Source organism: Neofelis nebulosa, chromosome 1 (assembly GCF_028018385.1).
Source record: "Neofelis nebulosa isolate mNeoNeb1 chromosome 1, mNeoNeb1.pri, whole genome shotgun sequence".
NCBI classification, from domain to species: domain Eukaryota; kingdom Metazoa; phylum Chordata; class Mammalia; order Carnivora; family Felidae; genus Neofelis; species Neofelis nebulosa.
This window is the reverse complement of record NC_080782.1, coordinates 224,245,702-224,265,771: the sequence shown is the minus strand read 5'-3', so window position 1 is coordinate 224,265,771 and position 20,070 is coordinate 224,245,702. Positions and strand designations below refer to the sequence as shown.

Sequence of the window (20,070 nt, the reverse complement as noted above, 5' to 3'; positions counted from 1 at the left end):
CTTCCTGACAGACTCGCACTCCTGTCCGAGTGACGTGGCGACTCTGTGTTCTTTGAAGTGCCCAGTGCCCGCCTCCCCCTGCCCCCGCCACCAAGCGCTGTGACCACTGTTTAGCGCCCACGTCCCCCACTGTGTAAAAAATGTGAGGAAAGGACTGTACCTTTTATGTCTATGACGGGGGGTAGTGGCTGAGATCAACCAGGGAGAGCGCGGAGTGTAAAGAGACCAGGGTCCGGGCAGAACTCACAAAAAAGATCACGAAGGAGAGGAGAAAGACAAGCCAGAGAAGCAGAAGAAAACCGGGTGCGAACGCGTCACAGGAGCCCAAGGAGGGCGGCCACAGGCAAGGAGAAGGGCCACAATGTAAAGCGCTGCCGACAGGTTCATGGTGACATGGTCCAAAACACGTCCCCTGGATTCAGCAGCCAGCAGGTCACCGGACACCTTGGGGACAGGAGCGTCAGAGGAGCGAGAGATGGAGCCAAACTGCAGGTGGATGGAAGGGAAATGAGAGGTGAAGAACTGGAAGCGGCTGGAAAACGAGATATTCTTTTAAGACGCCCCGCCTTCTGCTACAACAGAAAGACATGACGCCGAGTGAAAGAAGCCGGTCACCAAACAGCGCCTAGTGTACGAGTCCCCTCTGCGAGGGACCCAGAGCAGGCAAACTCAGAGACAAAGGGCGGGATGGTGGCTGCCAGGGGCTGGGGGAGGGGCAATGACGGGTGCGCGTTCGGTGGGGTCAGAGTTTCAGTTTTACAAGACAGGGCATGTTGTGTGGACGGATGGTGGTGATATGAATGTCCTCAACGTCACTGCGCTGTATTCTTAAGAGTGATTAAAATGGTGAATTTTAGATGAGGTACAGTTCACCATAATTTAGAAAAAGGAAAAAGAAACACTGCTGTTAAGAGAGTAAGACGGACGTTGCTACAACAGGATACGGGGTCGGGAGGGTTTTGTTTGTCCAACAGAAAGGCAAGGCATTTGAGCATGTTAATAAATTGAGAAGGGTGAGCTGGTCAAAAGGGAGACACGGGGAACAGTTTTCGATGTGGAGACCCCGAGAGCAAGAGATAAGGAGGAGGCAGAAGAAGTTTGTTGGAGAGGAACACAGGTGGGCAAGAAAACAGTTTTAAAGCCTCTATTGGCTAACCTCTATTTTTCTTTGAAGGCGGAGTCTGGGGAGGGAGAGGGGACTCAGGTGGGGTGGGGAGTGGTGAAGGTCTGGAGGAGTGGAGGGGAGTCCTGAGGACCTGCAAGGGACCGTGTGCAGGGACTGAGGCGACTCTGGCAGCTGGACTGGAATGCTGAATGTGCAGTGGGGAAGAAGGCCCCGGGCTCAGAGCGTGACCTTGCAGCAGCCCCAGGGGCTGAGTGCACAGGAGGGCTGGAGAGGGTGTGAATGGCAGACGTGTTCTTCAGGGAAGAACGAGGGCGCCTGACCAGAGAACGCTGGGCGCCTAGTGGCTGACACCCCTCTGGAAAGGGAGAGAAGATGGGGCGCAGACACTGGCCAACAAGGACAAGAGCGACTGGCCAGCAGGGACCGACTGGCCACGAGGGCAAGAGTAAGGGGAGCTGGAGGAAGGGTTCAGAGAAGCGAAAGATTAGGAGACTGAAGTCAGCAGTGACACACAGCAGTTTAAGGTTCCTGATGTGGGACAGTTCTGGGTCCCTACCAGGCCAGGCTTAGCCAGGGTGGAGGTGGCTAAAAAGAGAAATACAATCAGGAAAGACCTGGGTCCTATTCACAGCAGATGCTTCTATGTGTTCTTCTTCCCAGAAAACATAGATAATTATCTTTTATGACTCTTTTCCCCTGGATTCAATTTCCTCTTTACTGCATTCTTTTTTTTTCCCCTTGAGGAAATTCCTTATGATCTAGGTACTATCCCATTTTACATCTTCATTCACCTACTTCTGTTCTTATATGCCATCTGAACTCAATAAGAACCCTGTTCTGTACTAAATCATGGGTTGGTAATCTGTGGGAGACATAAAAGCCCATTAAGAGCCACGAAAACAGGCAGTGACTCATTTCCCAGGGTCAACATCGCAGATTAAAAATACCAGTAAAAACTAATCGTCATCATCTATTCAAGTCTTTCAAAGGCTAAGCATGGATATTTTATATTACCTGACTTAAATGATCCTGAACAGATCCTGAGCCCTTCCCCAACAAAGAAATCCGAAATAATAAAGGGAGTCTTGGGTTTTACACTGAGAAGAGCCCAGAAGGAAGTTAAAACCGAACCCGTGCCTTTTTATGCAGCCTAGCTAGCCACAATGACCATATTTTTTATTTTACTGGACTTAGAAGCGGGCATGTCTGTCTTGCACACCATCTTCTCGCTCCAAGAAGGTCAAGGACAGACTGAGGCAGCTGTCTTTTTGGCCTTCCTGAGGTTTATGCAGTTGCCACATGGTCTCAAAACAATGTCTCATCAGCATATGCCAACACTGGCTTTCTCCAGGGCGATGTGACATAGAACCAACTCACCAACACTCTGGAAATAGACTTGTTCCTCCTTTGTTTGCACTGGTGTTGAAAATTTTGGACATAACATCTTACTGAACCATTGTGGAATCAGTTCAACGTATCCCTTGTATCTGTGTGCATGCTATACTTTGTCACTTTGACAACACAGCATCTGAAGGCCAGAACACGCAGCAGGTGATAGATAGGTCACTGTGAGAGCAGGCACATGGAGATTTTGCTTTCAATCCCACCTGTATGTCCTCTGAACGTTGTGACCAGGGTGCAGTTGTCTTGCTCCAGTTTGAGGATGGTTACTTGTCCCGACTGGTCACCAATAAACACATGCCGGGTTTCAACGTCAAATCTATCATGTAAGCATTAAGGATCATTTCTCAAAATTGAATGGAGGGATTTACAAAAATAAATAAATAACCAAACAAATCAAGAAACGTGCAAATCCCATATGAACAAAGCTTGGACATAATGCTGAAAGATACAAAAGCAGGCATAACAGAGTGAAAGACACAGTATTATTGGACAGTAAGACTTAACACGATAAACATGTCATTTCTCACAATATGAATTTGCAAACTTAATATAATCTCTATAGAAATATCAACATAAGCTTTTTTTCCCTAGAACTAGGGAAGTTTAAGTTCATATAAAAAATAAATAAACAAGAAATGCCAGGAATATTCTAAAAATAAAAGCAATACGGTATGTGATAGGGGAGATTAGCCCTACCACGTATTAGAACACGTTACACAGTCTTTTTAAGTGCAAGCGTGGTATTGATGCATAAATAGACAAACAGACCCATGGAACAAAATGGCAAGTCTAGAAATAGACCCCAAAGTATACAGAAATGTAGTACATGTCTGATAAGGGTGGCTCTTCAAGGAATAAGGAACAGATGGGTTAAAAAAAACAAAAAACAAAAGCGTTGACATAAACTGGATAGTCATTTGGAAAACAAAACAGGATCCGTAGTTCACATTCCGTATCAGGATAAACTGCAAATGGATGAAGGATCTAAATATAAAAAATGAAAAATGTAAGTTCGAGATGAGAGAGCTCCTTTCTAACCTTGGAGTGGGAAAAGCTACTGCTCAAAAACACAAATAACAAAACAAACACCATTAGCAAAGCCAAAAGACAAGCTGGAAAAAATATTTGCAACTTATGTCACAAAAGGCCCAAATCTCTAACATAAAAAGAACAAACCACAAACCTAATAGGAAAGCGGGCAAAATATATGAACACATAGTTCCAGAAGACATGAAAATGAAAACGGGGCTGTGCAAGAGAGGCCTGACTGCCAGCCTCTGAAAGGCTGCTCACAAGGCTGGCAAGGTATCTGGCAACTGGTTTTCAGGGGGGTCCCACCATTAACAGACAAGAGTGGTTCACTGTGCCTGAACCGTGCAAATGATACGGTTTTTGCCAAATGCCTGCTTTCCTTTTCAGTCTGTAATTTTGGTACATGTCAGAAAGAGGCTGCCTACGTGACTAGTCTCTAGTAAAAACCTAAGGCGCTGAGTCTCTAGTGAGCTTCCTGGGTTGATAAAACCACTCAACCCTCCTTCTAGAGATCTATCCCAGAGATACACTCGGGCCAAAGTACAAAATGCATGCCTCAGGTTATTCACTCCACGTTATTTTAACAGCTAAAGTTTGAAAACAACAAAAAATTCCATCAAAAGGGGATTTACTGAACTATGATATAAGCAAGTGATAGAGTCCTATCCAGCTAGGGGAAAAAAAGATCTCCATACCATAAGCAAACAGACATGGAGGAATTTCTGGGATACATTATTAAGTGGGGGAAGAAAAGCCACGGCATGTAAGAGTTTATAAGCTACATTATCTTTGTGTAAGAAAGGGAGAGAAATAGAAATATATGTGTGTGTTGTGTGTGTGTGTGTGTGTGTGTGTGTGCGTGCGCGTGCTTATTTCACAAAAGGAAGCTCTGGAAGGACAAATCAAGATCTGACACACATGGCTGCCTATGGAGGAGGGAGGAACAAGGTGAGGAGACAGGGCTGGTGGTGAGTCTTCTCTCATCATAGCTTGCATTCTGGAATCAAGTCATTATTTCACATATTAAAAATATGCATAAGATTAAAAGAAAAAACCCCCCATATTGATGACAAAGCATAAATGAAGGAATCTAACTATCAAGTTGGTGACATAACCACAGTTAACAGAATTACTTCAAGTGACTTTAAAACACAGCATTTCAACTTTACATCCTTGGGGGGAATGTACTCCAAAGACAAAGAAAACTGCAAATAAGTCTAAAATCTCACTCAGTTCTCTTGTAACTATAATACTTCTATAGTTAGTATTTTGAAACAGCTTAAAAATATACCATTGGATAAAGCAAAAACAAGTTCATGTTTTAGGAACGAAAATTTTCAGTCCAAGATAAAAGAATCAAGTACAAAAGTGAGGTAAAAACCTTATAAGGCTACATCTGGATTAGAATCATTATATGAACTGACGATTCACTTTCTTTTCAAGAATACACACACATACATTTCCTAGTTATCTCTGAGTCCTATTCCTCACTAAAAGAAATGGCTGATTCAGGACTGGGACAAGAAGGTACAAGAAGAGCTTAAGACATGCTGTGCCAAAAAAGGAAGCCACCAAAGGCAAGTAGACCTGTATCAAAAGACGCTGGAGCCAATATGATGGGGCTCTTACTGGCCAAAGATAGATTAACATTCGCATCGAAGAAGGCAAGTTATTGAAATGGACTGAATATATTATTTTTAAAAACCTTAAGAGTTTATAATAATGCTCAAAAAAAAAAAAAAGACACCTATTGGAGGTAACCTGGGCACTGACTCTCTCCTCTGAAAATGAGCAATTAAAGAGAAGCAATTACGAATTTGTTGCTTTTTCCATATTAATTGTATCTTAGGGTAAGCAACTAGCCCTAGCTAATGAGGCAAAGTTCTATTTTACTTATCTTTTTTAATGTATATACACTTATTTTGGGGGAGGGGGAGAGAGCTCAAGCACATGTGGGAGGGAGGGGCAGACAGAGAGGAGAGAGAATACCAAGCAGATGCGGGGCTCGATCTCATGAACCGGGATACCACGACCTGAGCCAGAATCACGAGTCAGGCGCTTGGGGCGCCTGGGTGGCTCAGTTGGTTAAGCATCCAACTATCGATTTCGGCTGAGGTCATGGTCTCACGGTTCGGTTCGTGAGTTCGAGCCCTGCATTGGGCTCTGCACTAACAGTGCAGAGCCTGCTTGAGATTCTCTCTTTTCCTCTATCTATGCCCCTCCCCTGCTCTCACTCTCTCTCAAAATAATTAATTTTTTTTAAAAAGTCAGACACTTAACCGACTGAGCCACTCAGACGCCCTGCAAGTTGTACTTTATAGAAGAATTCCAACAAATACACGTGGAAAAAATTATAGGATTACAAAAATCGCCACTTTGCAGCCCTAATGAAAGGTCTGGTCCAGGCGAAGATCAGCAACTGGTAAAACCACTGAATGAAAGGCTGGTGCGAGCCGCAGGGACCTGGCGGTCACCACCTGAATCACTGATCAACTTGGCATCACTGGAAGGGTGACAACCCTGTGCTATGGGCTTCCTGCTGTGAAGCAACACGAACCAGACAGCACAAGGACCAAGTGTTCTTAGCAGGAGCTGAATCTGAACTGAGTCAATATTTTAGAGGCGGGTCTCAGTTTACAGAAAAATATGGGAGACACACAGATAGGAGAACAAGGGAAATGACATCACGAGGCACCAGAGGCCACTTTAGAATGCGGGGCTGTCTACAGGAACACAGGCTCCGTACTCCAACAAGTCACAGTGGCATCAAAAAAAAAAAAAAAAAAAAAAAAAAGTGAAGGGAGGAGATCACTGCCCTAGATTGAGAGATTTAGGATATGAAAACCACAGCCAACATGTGAACTTTGTCTGGACCCGATTTTAAACTAATCCACTGCAAAAAGCCATTTATGAAACAGTAAGTGAAATATGAAAATGGATTATTCTACAATGTCAAGTAGTAGTTATAAATTTTTAGGAGTAGTAACAGCATTGTGATTACGGAAAAATTCCACATTTTTTTTTTTTACCTGAGGACACGTTCCACATTTTATTTACATTTTAAGACTAACTTTAATCTCAAAATCACATATCCATACACCTATTTCCTTTTTTTGTTGATTTCACTTAAATGCATGGTTTGTCAAACAAAGACTGTAAACAAATATTTACCATGTCTGTTACATGTAACACACAGGAACGGCTTTTAACAGATACTCATCGGCCTCCCCCACGACATTTTTTTATCATAAATACAGGTATCAAAACAATCCTGAACATATTTTTGATACTACTAGTAGTCAGCACCCACACCGCTTCAAAAATTAACACAATTTGTGACAAGATTCATTGTACCTGCTACTTTAGACAATTTCAACTTGAAGCTCTTTCGCTAAGCAAGATGGATAAAGCATGCCATTTCTGTTTTTCCTTCTTGAGATTTTTTTACTTTTCAGAAACACACATGCTTCCACAGCATCTGACTCTTCTCTCCATGCTTTCATCTTGTAAACCTGAATTCTATTTTGAGTACTCCAGGTTTATGCTTAAATGACAGTGCCTTAACAAGAGAAAAAAAATGGTGCTGCATTTTTCCTCCTGTAAGCTGAAAACATAATGGTGTACATATATTAAATATATTCTTACAAATGTCCAGGTCATGTTTACCAGCTGGAATTCTTTTACTTAATGTGTGGGTATTTTGCATTGTGATATTTAATCAAGACATTAACATGAGTAGAAGGCTGTTGATTTAAGACAAGTTTGAGATCCACTAAAATTGTTGTATGTTTGTCCTTCTGGTGGCTGTGGAAGCTTCATATTTTCTTTGGACATCATTAGACGTCTTAGCTCTTGAAGTACAACTTTAATGCTATATGAGTTTTGCCATTTTGCTAACACTGGTATGCTCCGTGCATCCACCATTCCACTGGAATTATTCATTCCATTCATATTAATTTTGGTTACAAATCTAACTGATGGAGGAGCTTCTGGGTATTTAGGCCCACATTCCACTTTCAGGCTATATATTCTGTTTTCATAATTTGTCCTTGGTGGCCCAATAATCATGCCTGTCCACCTTGTAAGTGTCATACCTTCATCATCTTCAAGGCCCCAGCTAACCGTACCATCGCCTACTCCTTTTTGTCCTTCTTCAAGTTCTTCCAACAAGCGAAAATTACGAGGAACTTTAACTCCTGTGGAGACCGCCATCTTCTCCTGCAGCCCCCAAATTCCACATTTTTAAAGCGGGGTACAATGAAGTACCTAAGGATGAAATGACATACGGTCTGCAATTTGTTTTAAAACACTCCAGCAAAAAGGGAGAGAAAGCCAAAATGATAGAAGAATCAACACCGGATCTGATGAATACGTGAGTTTCCATGATATTCTCTCCTCCCAGTTGGTACACGTTTTGAAAATTTTCATAATAAAACACTTGTTTTAAAAGTGAAGAACAAGGCATCACAAATTCCCTCAGGCTCAAGAACAACAGAGAAATGTTATGCTCTCCAAACAAGCGGTCAGATACATGTAAAACAATACTAAGATATATACGGAATAAGATCACCTTACATTTACCTTAATTATAAGAACCCAGATGAAAAAACAATCTTTATGATGGCAGGTAAATAATAGGATGCTTTGTAAAGAAATTCAACAAAAGCCATTTGAAAGAGGGTCGAAATAAATTATAGTACAACCTGAAAGCCAGAGTGATTGGCATTACGTATGATATGAGGATATACAAAAATCAAGATAATCTTAACAGCCTTCCAGCACTCTTGCCCTGAACAGATCTAAGAGACTACTTGGTGAAAAGACCTTGTACTGTACAGGGAGACATCTTGGAAATATCTCCAACATGCATAAAATCTTAAAATGAAAAGTACCTGAATTATTTCTGTGGAAGTGTGATAAATGTGATCAAACATGGTCAAATGACAAGACTGAAAGGCAAGGCCAGATAAAGTATTCACAAATTTAAATACCAGCAAGGGAAGGGTGGAAGGAAAACGGTTCTATTTCCTAACATCAACCTGCCATGTGACCTTTGGGAAATACCTCCATTCCATCGTTATTTAGTAGTGCAGAGGGCTAGCCGAGTTCTAACACCCAAGTTCTACTCCTGGTCCTTCCAGGTAACAGTTACATGACCTGGAGAATGTCCCTTAGCCTTTCTTCCTTTTTTTTTTTTAATTTTTAAAAAATGTTTATTTATTTTCGAGAGAAAGAGAGAACACAAGCTGGGGGAGGGGAAGAGAGCTAGAGAGAGTGAGGATCTGAAACAATCTCCATACACCGTCAGTGCAGAGACTGACGTGGGGCTCGAACTCACAAACCATGAGATCGTGACCTGAGCTGAAGTTGAAGTCAGAAGCTTAACCAACTGAGCCACCCAGGCACCCCTAGAGAAAGTCCTTAACCTTTCTGAGCCTTGGTTTCTACACTGTGAAAATTGAGAATTCAGTCTTTTTGTTTTTACTTCTAATTGTTTTGAGAGTGAGCAAAGTAACGTTATATAGAAGCACTATAAAACTCTCAGGGACTGCAACTGTAAGATATTTTCTTCTTTTTCCTCTCCTTTCCTCTCTCCTCTCTTCCTTTTGATTCTTGTTAGTATTATACCTCACTTAATATTTGAAGCTTCAGATCTCTAGCCAAAGAAACCAAAAATTTGAGGTTATTCAGAAACTGATCATTCAATTTTTGAGCCATCAGTCTGTCTTCCTTTATTTCTCAATTTGAATTTTGGTTATTTTCACTGCACGATTACATCTCCCCTATGAGGCCTGAAAGAAGAGAGAAAAGGCTGAATTCAACGTGACTTCTATCACTTGCTGACTTGGATAAGTGACTTTTTGAGGTGAAAATTAGGAGACAGGTTACTTTGGGGAAGTTTCTTATATATGCCACCGGGGTCCACGAGGCAGAGAAATCAGGGTACTGATACTATTCCGAACATTCTATGGTGTTTCAGCAGATCTCTTTCCTTCCCTTCAGAAACTGTAAGTATGGAAGGTGGAAGAAAGAAGAGGGAAGAGGTGGGGTGGAGGGTTCCCATGAAAAAAATGTGTTTAAAAACTGGATTTTAATGTGAACTCCAACACTGTATGAGCATGTTAACACTGTTAACAATCTGTACACAAGGCAGCTCCTAGAAAAAACCCTTCAGCCTTGGGAAAGTCACAAGTTTCCTATAGGAGACCTTTGGCAAAAGCAGTGCTGTTTAGGCCATCAGTGAGCAGCACTGGAAAAATCTCAGGGATGTATGTGTTCCCAGGAACAAGGGCGGGCACCGTGGCTCCAAAATTGGAGCTAGCGAGGCAGAGCTGTGGAGGTGAGGGAATCTTCTGGAAGAACCTGTCTGTCTGTAGTACTGCATTTCCTCTCTACCTGCAAGATTGAACAAGATGGTCATTTACCTCGGGAAATGAACCCAGAGGCTTTTACACACATACAAAGTCTTCTGATATCAAATCATATGTGTGTTTGTTTTGTTTTGTTTTTTGCTTAGTAAACCACATGGTGTGGCTAAAGGAAACAGCTGAAAAATGAGGATGGCTTCTGGAGATGCCTGAAGAGAAGAGTCCAAGACTGCCACAGTCAGGAGACTTTTAATTCTGGGCATTTGTGTCTTGTTTTTCAATTCCAAATAGTTTAAAAAATCAACTTCCTAAGGGCAAGATCTGTACTTTTTCTATATTTTTTGGCTTGGTTAAGTGATATAGAAGATGTATCTCTAGGCTGGGCTAGTGAGATAGAAGCCAGCATTTTTTTTTAAAGAGATTTCTTTTTAATGTTTATTTTATTTTTGAGAGAGAGAGAGGCTGAGAGAGAGGGAGACACAGAATCCAAAGCAGGCTCCAGGCTCTGAGCTGTCAGCACAGAGCCCAATGTGGGGCTTGAACCCATGAACCATGAGATCATGACCTGAGCTGAAGTCGGACGCTTAACCGACTGAGCCACCCAGGTGTCCCGAAGTCAGCATATTAAGAACAAATCACACTGATGCTATTCATTCTGTTCTCAAATGTATGATGGGAAGAAACAAAACAAAACAGCAGCCTAAGGCAGAAGCCTCACAGTCTGGTGATTTTCTGACATACTAGCCAGGTGTCTGCAGATAAGGCATGTGACCCTTTCTGGGCTTCAGCCGGCTCACCTGTAAAACCAGGAGTTGGCCAGGATGACCTCTAAGGACCTTTCCAATTCGAACACTGTAAGAAATCTACTGACATAAGAGTGCACGTATTTCAATTCAAGCATTATGCTCGTCTCAACTGGCCTTTAGAAAGCAAACTTCAGACTTTCTTTCCTTAACAGGTGGGACCACCCTCTCGAAGATGAGTTGATCCTGCCTTCTGTTCCTTATCACCCTTGTTTCTGGCCTGCTTGGTGACCTGCCACATTTACAACCTTCCTCCATGGCCATTCTTAGTTTCTTCATCTTGCTCTTCCAGTGAGGCAAATCAGAGAGAAAAACAGGAGTGACATTAGCTGACACACACACATACACACACACACACAAATACAGCTACTGAGGCACGTCTGTGAGGAGACAGAAACTACTCTGTGAGACTGTTGAGAATCACGGACCAGGCATTTTATAAATACGAGATGAACATCTGAGAGTAAGTCTTACTATTTCTTCCTGCTTTTGCTGACAAGTGATCTGTTTCCATCTATCTCCTCACTCGTCACAGGGTGGAGAGTGATGCTTTGCTTTTTAAACTAAGAAGCCGGGGGCCCTTTACTCCTTCCATGGTAGCATCACCCACACAGGCTTCAGACTCATCAAGCCCGCGCTTGCTGGAGCCCAGTGGAACAGACATGGGGATTTCCCGGCATTTACAGGTACTCACACTGAGCACATGGGCCCTGGAGACTCAGGAGATAAGAATTAGTATCACTCTACATACCCTGGAAGGGTCTTGTACCTGGAATAAAGTCTGTACCATTACCGTGTAGATACCAGCTAACCCACTCTGGTCCTGGCATGGTAGCTCCCCCATGAATATCTAAAAACAATAAATAGGAATCCTGTGGTTCTTTACAACCTTAATATCTATGTGTAAATTACTTCTGTATGCAGAGAAGGAAAAGGCTGTATTTCAGTGATGGTTTTATCTCCATGTTCCAGAATCCTTTCTGACAGCTGAGGCTCCTAAATCCGGACCGTGTCCTGTCTGGATGTCAGACCTGCGTCATAGTCACTCCACAACCCTGCTCCGCAGGACCTGTTATTTGCAGGGAAATCACCTCATTTTAATCCACCTCCGTGAGGACCCTTGATGATTTGCATAATGGTTAAGTCAGTGAGAATCTTAATCAGCAGGGCAACGCAGTAAATGCAAAACTTTCAAGTTGCACATACCCAAGCTTTTCATGAAAGAAAGGAGTCAACAGCTAAGGTCCCACCAAGGGATTTTTGTCCAGCAAAGGATACTGCAGGCCCGAGGCCACGGCACTGGTTCGATACCCTCCCAGGCGCTGCCCACTCTCGGAGCAGTGCCAGGCAAATTGCTTGTCCTGCCCAGTGCTCAGCACCCACTCCAGCTCCAGGACGAACAGGATCATCGTCACTCTGCTCTGATGCGCTGAAAAACCAAGAGATACGAAAATAACCCATGAAGCATCATAAAGGAGACTGACGAAGCATGGTCCACAGAGATCCATCATTGTCTTCTCCCCATCCCAGAGTAGGCTGGACAGTATGACAGCCATTGCACACACACCAGAACGGTGGTTCTCACCAGGAGCTCAGGCCCACCACTGTGGAGGGGCATGCTTGAGTTGTTAGACGGTCTTGTACAAACTATCCATTTCCTTCCGTTGCTCTCTTTCGTTCCTACCTACACCAACCAAAAGTTTCCTACCACCCAGACCCCCATTACCAAAGGGTCTGGGCCATCTGTCTCAGACATTAAGTTAGGGCTGCTTAGCTGGAGAATGCCAGAAAGTGGCACAATGTGACCACAAAACAATAGAACGTGTTAGCAATGATGTTCTTGTCACCAGGGTGAGTTTATGTAAGCTTAAAAAAAGTAAAGAACATTACTGTTCTCCTTTTGATGAAGTATGGCTTCTTAAACCCACAACAAAGTTCTAGATGAATTTTCTATAAGAAATCAAATGCTGGAAAGGAGGACAGAATTATTCCCAAGTGCCATGTAAAAGAGAATGAAATATCCCTGATGTCAAAGTACACATACATGTGATAATGAGGGCAAATCTCCCAGGATTGCTCATTATACAGAGGCAACACCGCCACAGAATAACTGCATCACAGTTAGAAGCAACTGTTCATGTCATCTACTCCATCCCCCTATTTTACATGTGGGTAAACTGAGGCACAACGAAGTTGAGTAGTTTGGCCAAGGTCTCACGGCTTCTCAATTATTGAATAAAATCAATAAAAATTTGCTTTCTTCTTATACAATTCCAGAGGGTGAGGTAGAGGGGGTCCATGGCCACTGAACAGAACTGACTGGAATAACCAAAGATTGATATCCGGGAACCCGGACCACCCTAGGCTCTGTGCCCAGGAGCCGGCAGTCTGGTGGGCAAGCGCAGACCCATCACGAAAGTGATGACGTGATGGAGAAAACATCAGTTTTCCATTTCGATCATGAAAATAAAGTTAGTATGGATGGATCAATGCAGCTCTATTGGCAAGAACAGTACGACCTGCCAATTTCTGAGTTACTAACAAATGCCAAACGCTTAAATACAGTAAAACCTTGGATTGCGAGTAACTTGTGCTGCAAGTGTTCTGCAAGACAAGCAAACGTTTCTAATAAATTTTAACTTGATAAACAAGCGATGCCTTGCAATACAAGTAGTATGTGATGCTAAACACCCCGTGATCACAACTGAGCCAATGGTTCTTAGTGGTTCTTCTCTCTCTCTCTCTCTCTCTCTCTCTCTCTCTCTCTCTCTGTCTCTGTCTCTCTCGCTTAGAGATTGTGGGTGGTCATCTCCCATGCATGGATGCTCAGTCTCAGGCCCCATTGTTTGGCAGAAATCAGTGATTTTTTAGAATTCTGGAAGGTGCCCACAACTGGTACTTTTTTTTTTGTCACTTCAAAGCACCTGTGGATAGTCCTTTGCTAAGGTTACATATAAGAGTAGCCTTAGGAATGCTTTGCTTCATTCTAGGTCAGGCTGCCTGCAGATATAGACCCTTCCTTCTGCTGCCTTATTGCCAGTCACATTAAATACAGTATATGACGAGAGTTTATTAATACTGTACTGTAGTCAACATCCATGTGAGCATATACAATGGCCCCCATGCAGAAAAAGGTTGAAAAGAAAAGCGGTAAGAAGGAGATGATTATGGTAGAAGTTAAGAAGGAAATCATCAAGAAGTGTGAACAAGGTATGCGAGTGGCTGAGACTGAAAAAATTTATAAGTTTACATCTGCATCTCATCTGCAGAAGAGAAGGAGAAAAAAATAGAGGAATCCCTCACTTCAAAAGAGACTAGGGAGATGTGTAAAATGTGGAAAACAGTGCAAAATTTTGTAGAAAAGCACCACCCAAATAAGGCAGTACGAGAGATGAATCTTTTTAATGACAATGCAATGTCACATTTCCGTGAAATCCTCAAAAGGAGGCAAAATCAAGTGTCATTGGATAGGTTCCTTGTTAAAGTTGCACAAAAAGAAGATTCCATTGAGCCAATAGACAGGAGTGATTCCATTAGTGATGGTGAAAGTTGTCCTACACAATAACCCTCCTCTCTCGTCTCCCTCACACCAGCCACAAAGGTTTTCAAAGATAAGTGTGGGTTAATTTGTTTGTTTTTCTTTGTATTTTGTATTTGCTTTATTATTTTGTATTATGTTACAGGACTGTAATCATTTTATATGATTATTTTTGGATGTGGAACAAATCATCTGAGTTTCTATTACTTCCTATGGGAAAATTCACTTTGAATATACAAGTGCTTTGGATTACAAGCATGTTTCCGGAACGAACTATGCTCACAAACTAAGGTTTTACTGTATATTCTTTCATTTAGTCTCTGAAATGATCCTACAAAGGTGGGTGGTTTCCCCATTTTACAGACATAACCTGGCCTTGGCCGGATGACCCTTTCAGAATGGCCACCAAACCAATGGCTACCACAAAGAGTACCCACAGGACAGCCATTCCACCAAATGCCTGGTATTTTTAAATCCAATACTTAAAACATAGAGAATTTAACAGGGCATGGCAGGGGTACAGAGGCAATAACCCTATGACTTCTCTACACTAAATACCTGCCTGTCAGAGTATCAGCCACCCTCGAGATCAAAATGTTGTCTCTAACTTAAAAGGTATGACTTCTTGGAGAAACTCCTGAAGATCTTGTCATCAGATGTCTAAATCAAGGTCCACCAATGATAGAATAAAAATGAACTTTCTAATGGCCCAAGTTTCACAAGTCTATTTCAGGGAGAAAGTGGCCCCCAGTGAGTGTCCCTTTTTCTCATCCCTTTCTAAGCCCAAGGAGATGACAGCAGCCCAGAAGACAAGGGGCTTTAAAACCTCTGGGCTGCCATTATGTGAGAGGAGGAGACAGAGGTTCAAAAAGGTCAAGTCACTTGCTCAAATCTGTGCAACCAACGAGTGATGAAACTAAGGCTAAAACCATCAGCCCTCTGCCATAGTTGATTCTCTCTCTCTCTCTTTCAGACTGCCTAGGTCTACTGAAAACACCAAACACAAAACAAACCCCAAAACTCAGAGCACATATTCCTTCTAAGGTGACAGAATTCTTTCATTCAAAAAGAAATCCTTCAAAGGTACATACATATTACTAAGCTTCAGAAACCTGGGCTTGACGTCCAGTTATACTTTTTGAATAGGAATGCTGAGAGACCACATCCTTGCCTTGATCTTGATCATAGGGAGAAAGCATCTCGTTTCTCATGATTAAGTACACTGTTAGCTGTAGGTCTTTGTAGACGCTTCTTTATCGGGGTGAGGAGGTTTGCCTCTACTCGTAGTTTGCTCAGAGTTTTTATCGTGAATGAGTGCCAGGGTTTATCAAATGCTTTGTCTGCACCAATTGATATGGTCATATCATTTTACTTCTTTAGACTTTTGATGTGATGGATTACACTAATTTTCAAATGTTAAACCAGCTTTGCATATCTAGAATATATCCCCTTGGTCATGGGTATGTAATTCTTTCTAACTATTGTTGGATTTGCTAGAATTCTTAAAAGGATTTTAACATCTAAGTTCATGAGAGATACTGGTCTATAGTTTTCCCTTCTTGTACTGTCTTTGGTTTTGGTATCACTGCTTTTTTTTCTTTTAATGTTTGTTGAGGTAAAATTCATCATTTAAGCCATTTTAGAGTATATAATATTCAGTGGTTTCCGGTATATTCACAATGTTGTACAATCATCATGAAAAAATGTTCTATTTATAGAATGTGTCCATCACCCCCAAAAGAAACCCAAACCCCCAACTCCCCTTTCCCCTACCCCCTATCCCTGGCAACCACTAATTACTCTCTGTCTCAATGGATTCCTCTATTTTTGACACTTCATATAATTGCGTTCAAAAAGTGTGGTCCTTTGTATCTAGTTTCTTTTACTTAGCATGTTTTCAAGGTTCATCCACGTTGTACATTTATCAGTACTTCAATCCTTTTTTGTGGCCAAATAATAGTTCATCTTACTGATATACCACATTTTGTTTATCCATTCACCATTCATGGCCATTTAGTCTGTTTCCACTTTTTAGCTGTTGTAAATCATACTGTTATGCACAATGGTATGCAAATGTTTGAATTCCTGCTTCTATTTCTTCTGGATATAAACTGGAATAATCCTCACTTGGTCATGATGTACTATCCTATACTGTTGAATTTGATTTGCTAAAATTTTATTTAGATGTTTTGCATCTGTTTTCATGGAGAACACCAGCCTGTATATTTCTTTTCTTGTACTGTCTTTGTCTAGTTTTAGTATCATGTAATGCTGATTTCAAAAATCAGTTGGAAAGTCTTTCTCTGAAAGTTTGTGCAGAGTTTGTATTGTTTCTTTCTTAAATGTTTGGTTAAAAAAAAAAAAAAAGCCTAGGGTTTTCTCTGTGGGAAGGTTTTAATTATAAAGTAGATTTTTTAGTAGATATAGGGCTATTAGGGTTTTATATTTCTTCTTGAGGGAACTTGTGTCATTTTTACCTTTCAAAGATTTGTTCATTTAAGTTGTCAAATTTATTAGCATAAAGTTGTTCATAATATTCATTATTAACCTTAAATATTCCTACAATCTCTAATAGTTTCACTTCCCTTATTCCTGATATTGGTAACTTGCATCTTCTCTCTCTTTTTTTTTTTCTTCTGGTAAGTCTGGCTAGAGGTTTGTCACTTATATTCATCTCAACAAACAAGCAAAAACAATAGCTTTTGGTGTTATTGATATTTCTCTATTTTCTGTTTTCCATTTCATGAACTTCTGCTATGATCTTCTGCATAGCTTATGTTTCCATTTGTTCTCTTTCTGGTTTCTTGATACAGAAACTAAGGTCACTGATTTGAGACCTTTCTTCTCTTCTAACATAGATGTTTAGTGCTATAAATTTCCCCTTAAGGGCTGCTTTAGCAGCATCCCATAAATTTTGATATGTTGCTTCCATTCCGATTTCTTCTTTGATCCATGGATTATTTTAGATGACCCATGGTTATTTAGCTTCCTAATATTTGGGGATTTCCCAAAGATATTTCTGTTATTGACTCCTGCTTCAATACCATTTTGATCAGAGAACTCATCTTGCATGACCTGAATTCTCCCAAATTTATTGAGACTCATTTTATGGCCCAGAATGTAGTCTACCTTGATAAATGTTCTGTACGCAGTTGAAAATAATGTATCTTCTGTTCTAGGTGAATGGAATGTTCTACAGATATCCATGAGAGTAATTTGGCTGTGTACTGTTCAAACCTTTTATACCTTATTGATTTTCTGCCTACTTATTCTGTCAATTATTGATCTATTCAATCAATTATTGAGAGGAATATTCAAATTTCTGAGTACAACTGAGAATGTGTCTATTTCTCTTCTTGAAGTTTCATCAGATTTTGCTTCATGTATTTCAAAGCTATGTTTATTAAGTGCATAAACATTTAGGATTGTTATGTCCTCCTGATGGACTAACCCCTTAGTCATTTTGAAATAACCTCTGGTAATACAATCTTTTATCCCTCGTAATATTCTTCTAAGTCTACTTCGACTAATATTGACATAGGCACTCCAACCTTCTTTTGACTAGTCTTTGCATGGTATATATTTTGCTATCCTTTTATTTGTAACTTCTTTAGGTCTTTATATTTAAAGTGCATTTCTCCTAGGTGGTATATATTTAGGGTCTCTTTTTTTCACTCAATCTGACAGCCTCTGCCTTTTAATTGGCCTTAGACCACACACGTTTAATATGAGTATTGAGAACTGTTAGGTTTAACTCTATCACTTTGCTATTTGTTTTCTATTTTCCCATATGTTCTTCTTCCTTTTTCTTCCTTTTCTTGGGGGGAGGGAGGGGAATGAGAATGAGAACTGAGAATGATTTTTATGATTCCATTTTATCTCCTTGGTCGCCTTATTAGTCGTAACTTTCTGATTTGTTATTTTATGGTTGCTTTAGGGCCAGCAGTATACATCTTTAACTTTCAGTCTTCCTTCAAGTGATTCTATATCACCTCATGTGTAGTATAAGAATCTTACAATAGTATACTTCCATTTCTCCCCACTTCTTGGTTTTTGTGTTACTGTTGTCAAACATTTTAATTTCACATGTTATGATCCTCATGCTACTTTGTTATTATTTTTACTTAACAGTAAGTCATCTTTTGACAAGCTGTAAATAATAGGAAAAACTCTCATAGTGATCTGCTTGGTGCTCTTCATTCTTTTGTGTGTTCTTCATTCCCTATTTTCCTTTGGCATCATTTTCTTCCCTCTTGAAGGACTTCCTTTTAGTGCAGGTCTGTGAGTTCTCTCTGTTTTTTTATGCCTGAAAAAATTATAGTTCACCTCCCTTTTGATATCTGTTAATATTTACTCATAGTGGATTTTAACTTTTATTTGTTAATAACTGTTATTTAACTGTTATTTTATTTTTATTATTATGAACATATCTTAAGCAGGGCTTGTTTTTGCTGCAGGATCTTTGTGTGACTTGTCTTGCTGAAGAGAGCTTTTGAATTTATTTCTAGCAGGTATCACAAGGACACCGTCGGCTCAGGACCAATTTTTATGTTAAATTCTTAAGGCTGCCTCTAGCCCTACATGTATGATTTAAATTTGTACTCTAACTCCAAAATTTTAGGTTGCAATTTTCATTTATCCGGAAGCCTTTTCCCCCTCTCTATATATCATTTTATATGTAAATATCAGTTGCAATTTCCCATCTCACTCAAGCCCTAGGCCTTCTCTTCCATCCCTAAGTGAATGTTCATACAAAAGCTTCAAGCTATTAGAAGTTCTATTTTTCTCCCCAAGACAGCTGCATGTCAGGTACAGTATACTATCACTTTGAGTTTTAGTTCTTTTCTTTGCTTCTGGTACGTGGGACTTTCCCTCTTGTTTCTCTCACGGGCTTAGCATTACATTAAAAAAAGATTTAATGACAACTGGGATTTCAAAATATCTTGATAAGCTGAGATGATGGACTAAATAAAATGAGATGATGAATAACAGAATGTGAAGTCCAGCATTTAGGCTAAAAACAAAACAAAACTACTCCCTCCCCCCCTCCCCAAAAAAGCAATAGCTTCACAAGTACAGGCGATGTAGCCTAGTAACAACGGAAGTGAGAACCATTAAAGAATTTGAGCTGCTCCACAAAAGCCCACAGTGTAAAGTGACTATCAGAAAGTTCACCCTTTATAGTAGAACAGGACCGGGACAGCAAGGAAATACCATTTTGTGGTTATCACATTACATGTATGTATTGGTTATCTGTATGTATTGGTATGTATGTATTGTGTAACAAATTACACCAAAAGTTAGTGGGTTAACACAGTAGACATTTCTTATCTCGGAGTTTCTGTGGATCAGAAATCTTGGTGCAGCCTAGCTTGGTACTACCTCTGCTAAAACATGTCTCACAGGATAACATCAAGGTATGGGATGGGGCTACAGTCTCATCTGAAAGACTGACAGAGGGAGGACCTGCTTCCAAGCTCTCTCATATAAGTGTCTACAGGATTCAGTTCCTCACAGGCTGCTGAACTAACTAAAGGCTTCAGTTCCTTACCAGCTGTTGATGTGGCCTCCCTTAGTTCCTTACCACATAGACTTCTCCAAAAAGTAGCTCACAAGATGGCAACTGGCTTCCACGAGAACCAGCAAGAGCAGGAGAAGGCAAGCAAGAAGGACTAGTCTCTTTGTCACCTAATATTAGAAGTGATATCTATCATTTGCCATATTTCAGGTCCAGTCTACGCTCAAGGGGAGTCTATGCTCAAGGGCATGAATACCAGGAGACAAGGATCATTAGGAACC

At 40.9% G+C, this 20,070-nt stretch overlaps 2 protein-coding genes across 2 annotated transcripts in view; both read right to left on the bottom strand.

Moving 5' to 3' along the window:
* WDFY2 (WD repeat and FYVE domain containing 2) overlaps positions 1–20,070 on the bottom strand; it is a 175,874-nt gene that overhangs the window by 32,764 nt on the left and 123,040 nt on the right. Inside the window, exons 6-7 of the mRNA XM_058686378.1 lie at positions 12,012–12,162; positions 2,734–2,846 (exon numbers count right to left, since the gene is read on the bottom strand). Coding sequence (XP_058542361.1) covers positions 2,734–2,846; positions 12,012–12,162 — 264 coding nt within the window. The remainder of the gene's footprint in view (positions 1–2,733; positions 2,847–12,011; positions 12,163–20,070) is intronic.
* On the bottom strand, positions 6,599–12,058 carry LOC131486294 (ubiquitin-conjugating enzyme E2 variant 2-like). The gene is made up of 2 exons (XM_058686383.1): positions 11,940–12,058; positions 6,599–7,828 (listed from the first exon to the last, which is right to left on the bottom strand). Exon 2 carries the CDS (start codon positions 7,772–7,774, stop codon positions 7,289–7,291), a length of 486 nt encoding a protein of 161 aa, XP_058542366.1. The 5' UTR covers positions 7,775–7,828; positions 11,940–12,058; the 3' UTR covers positions 6,599–7,288.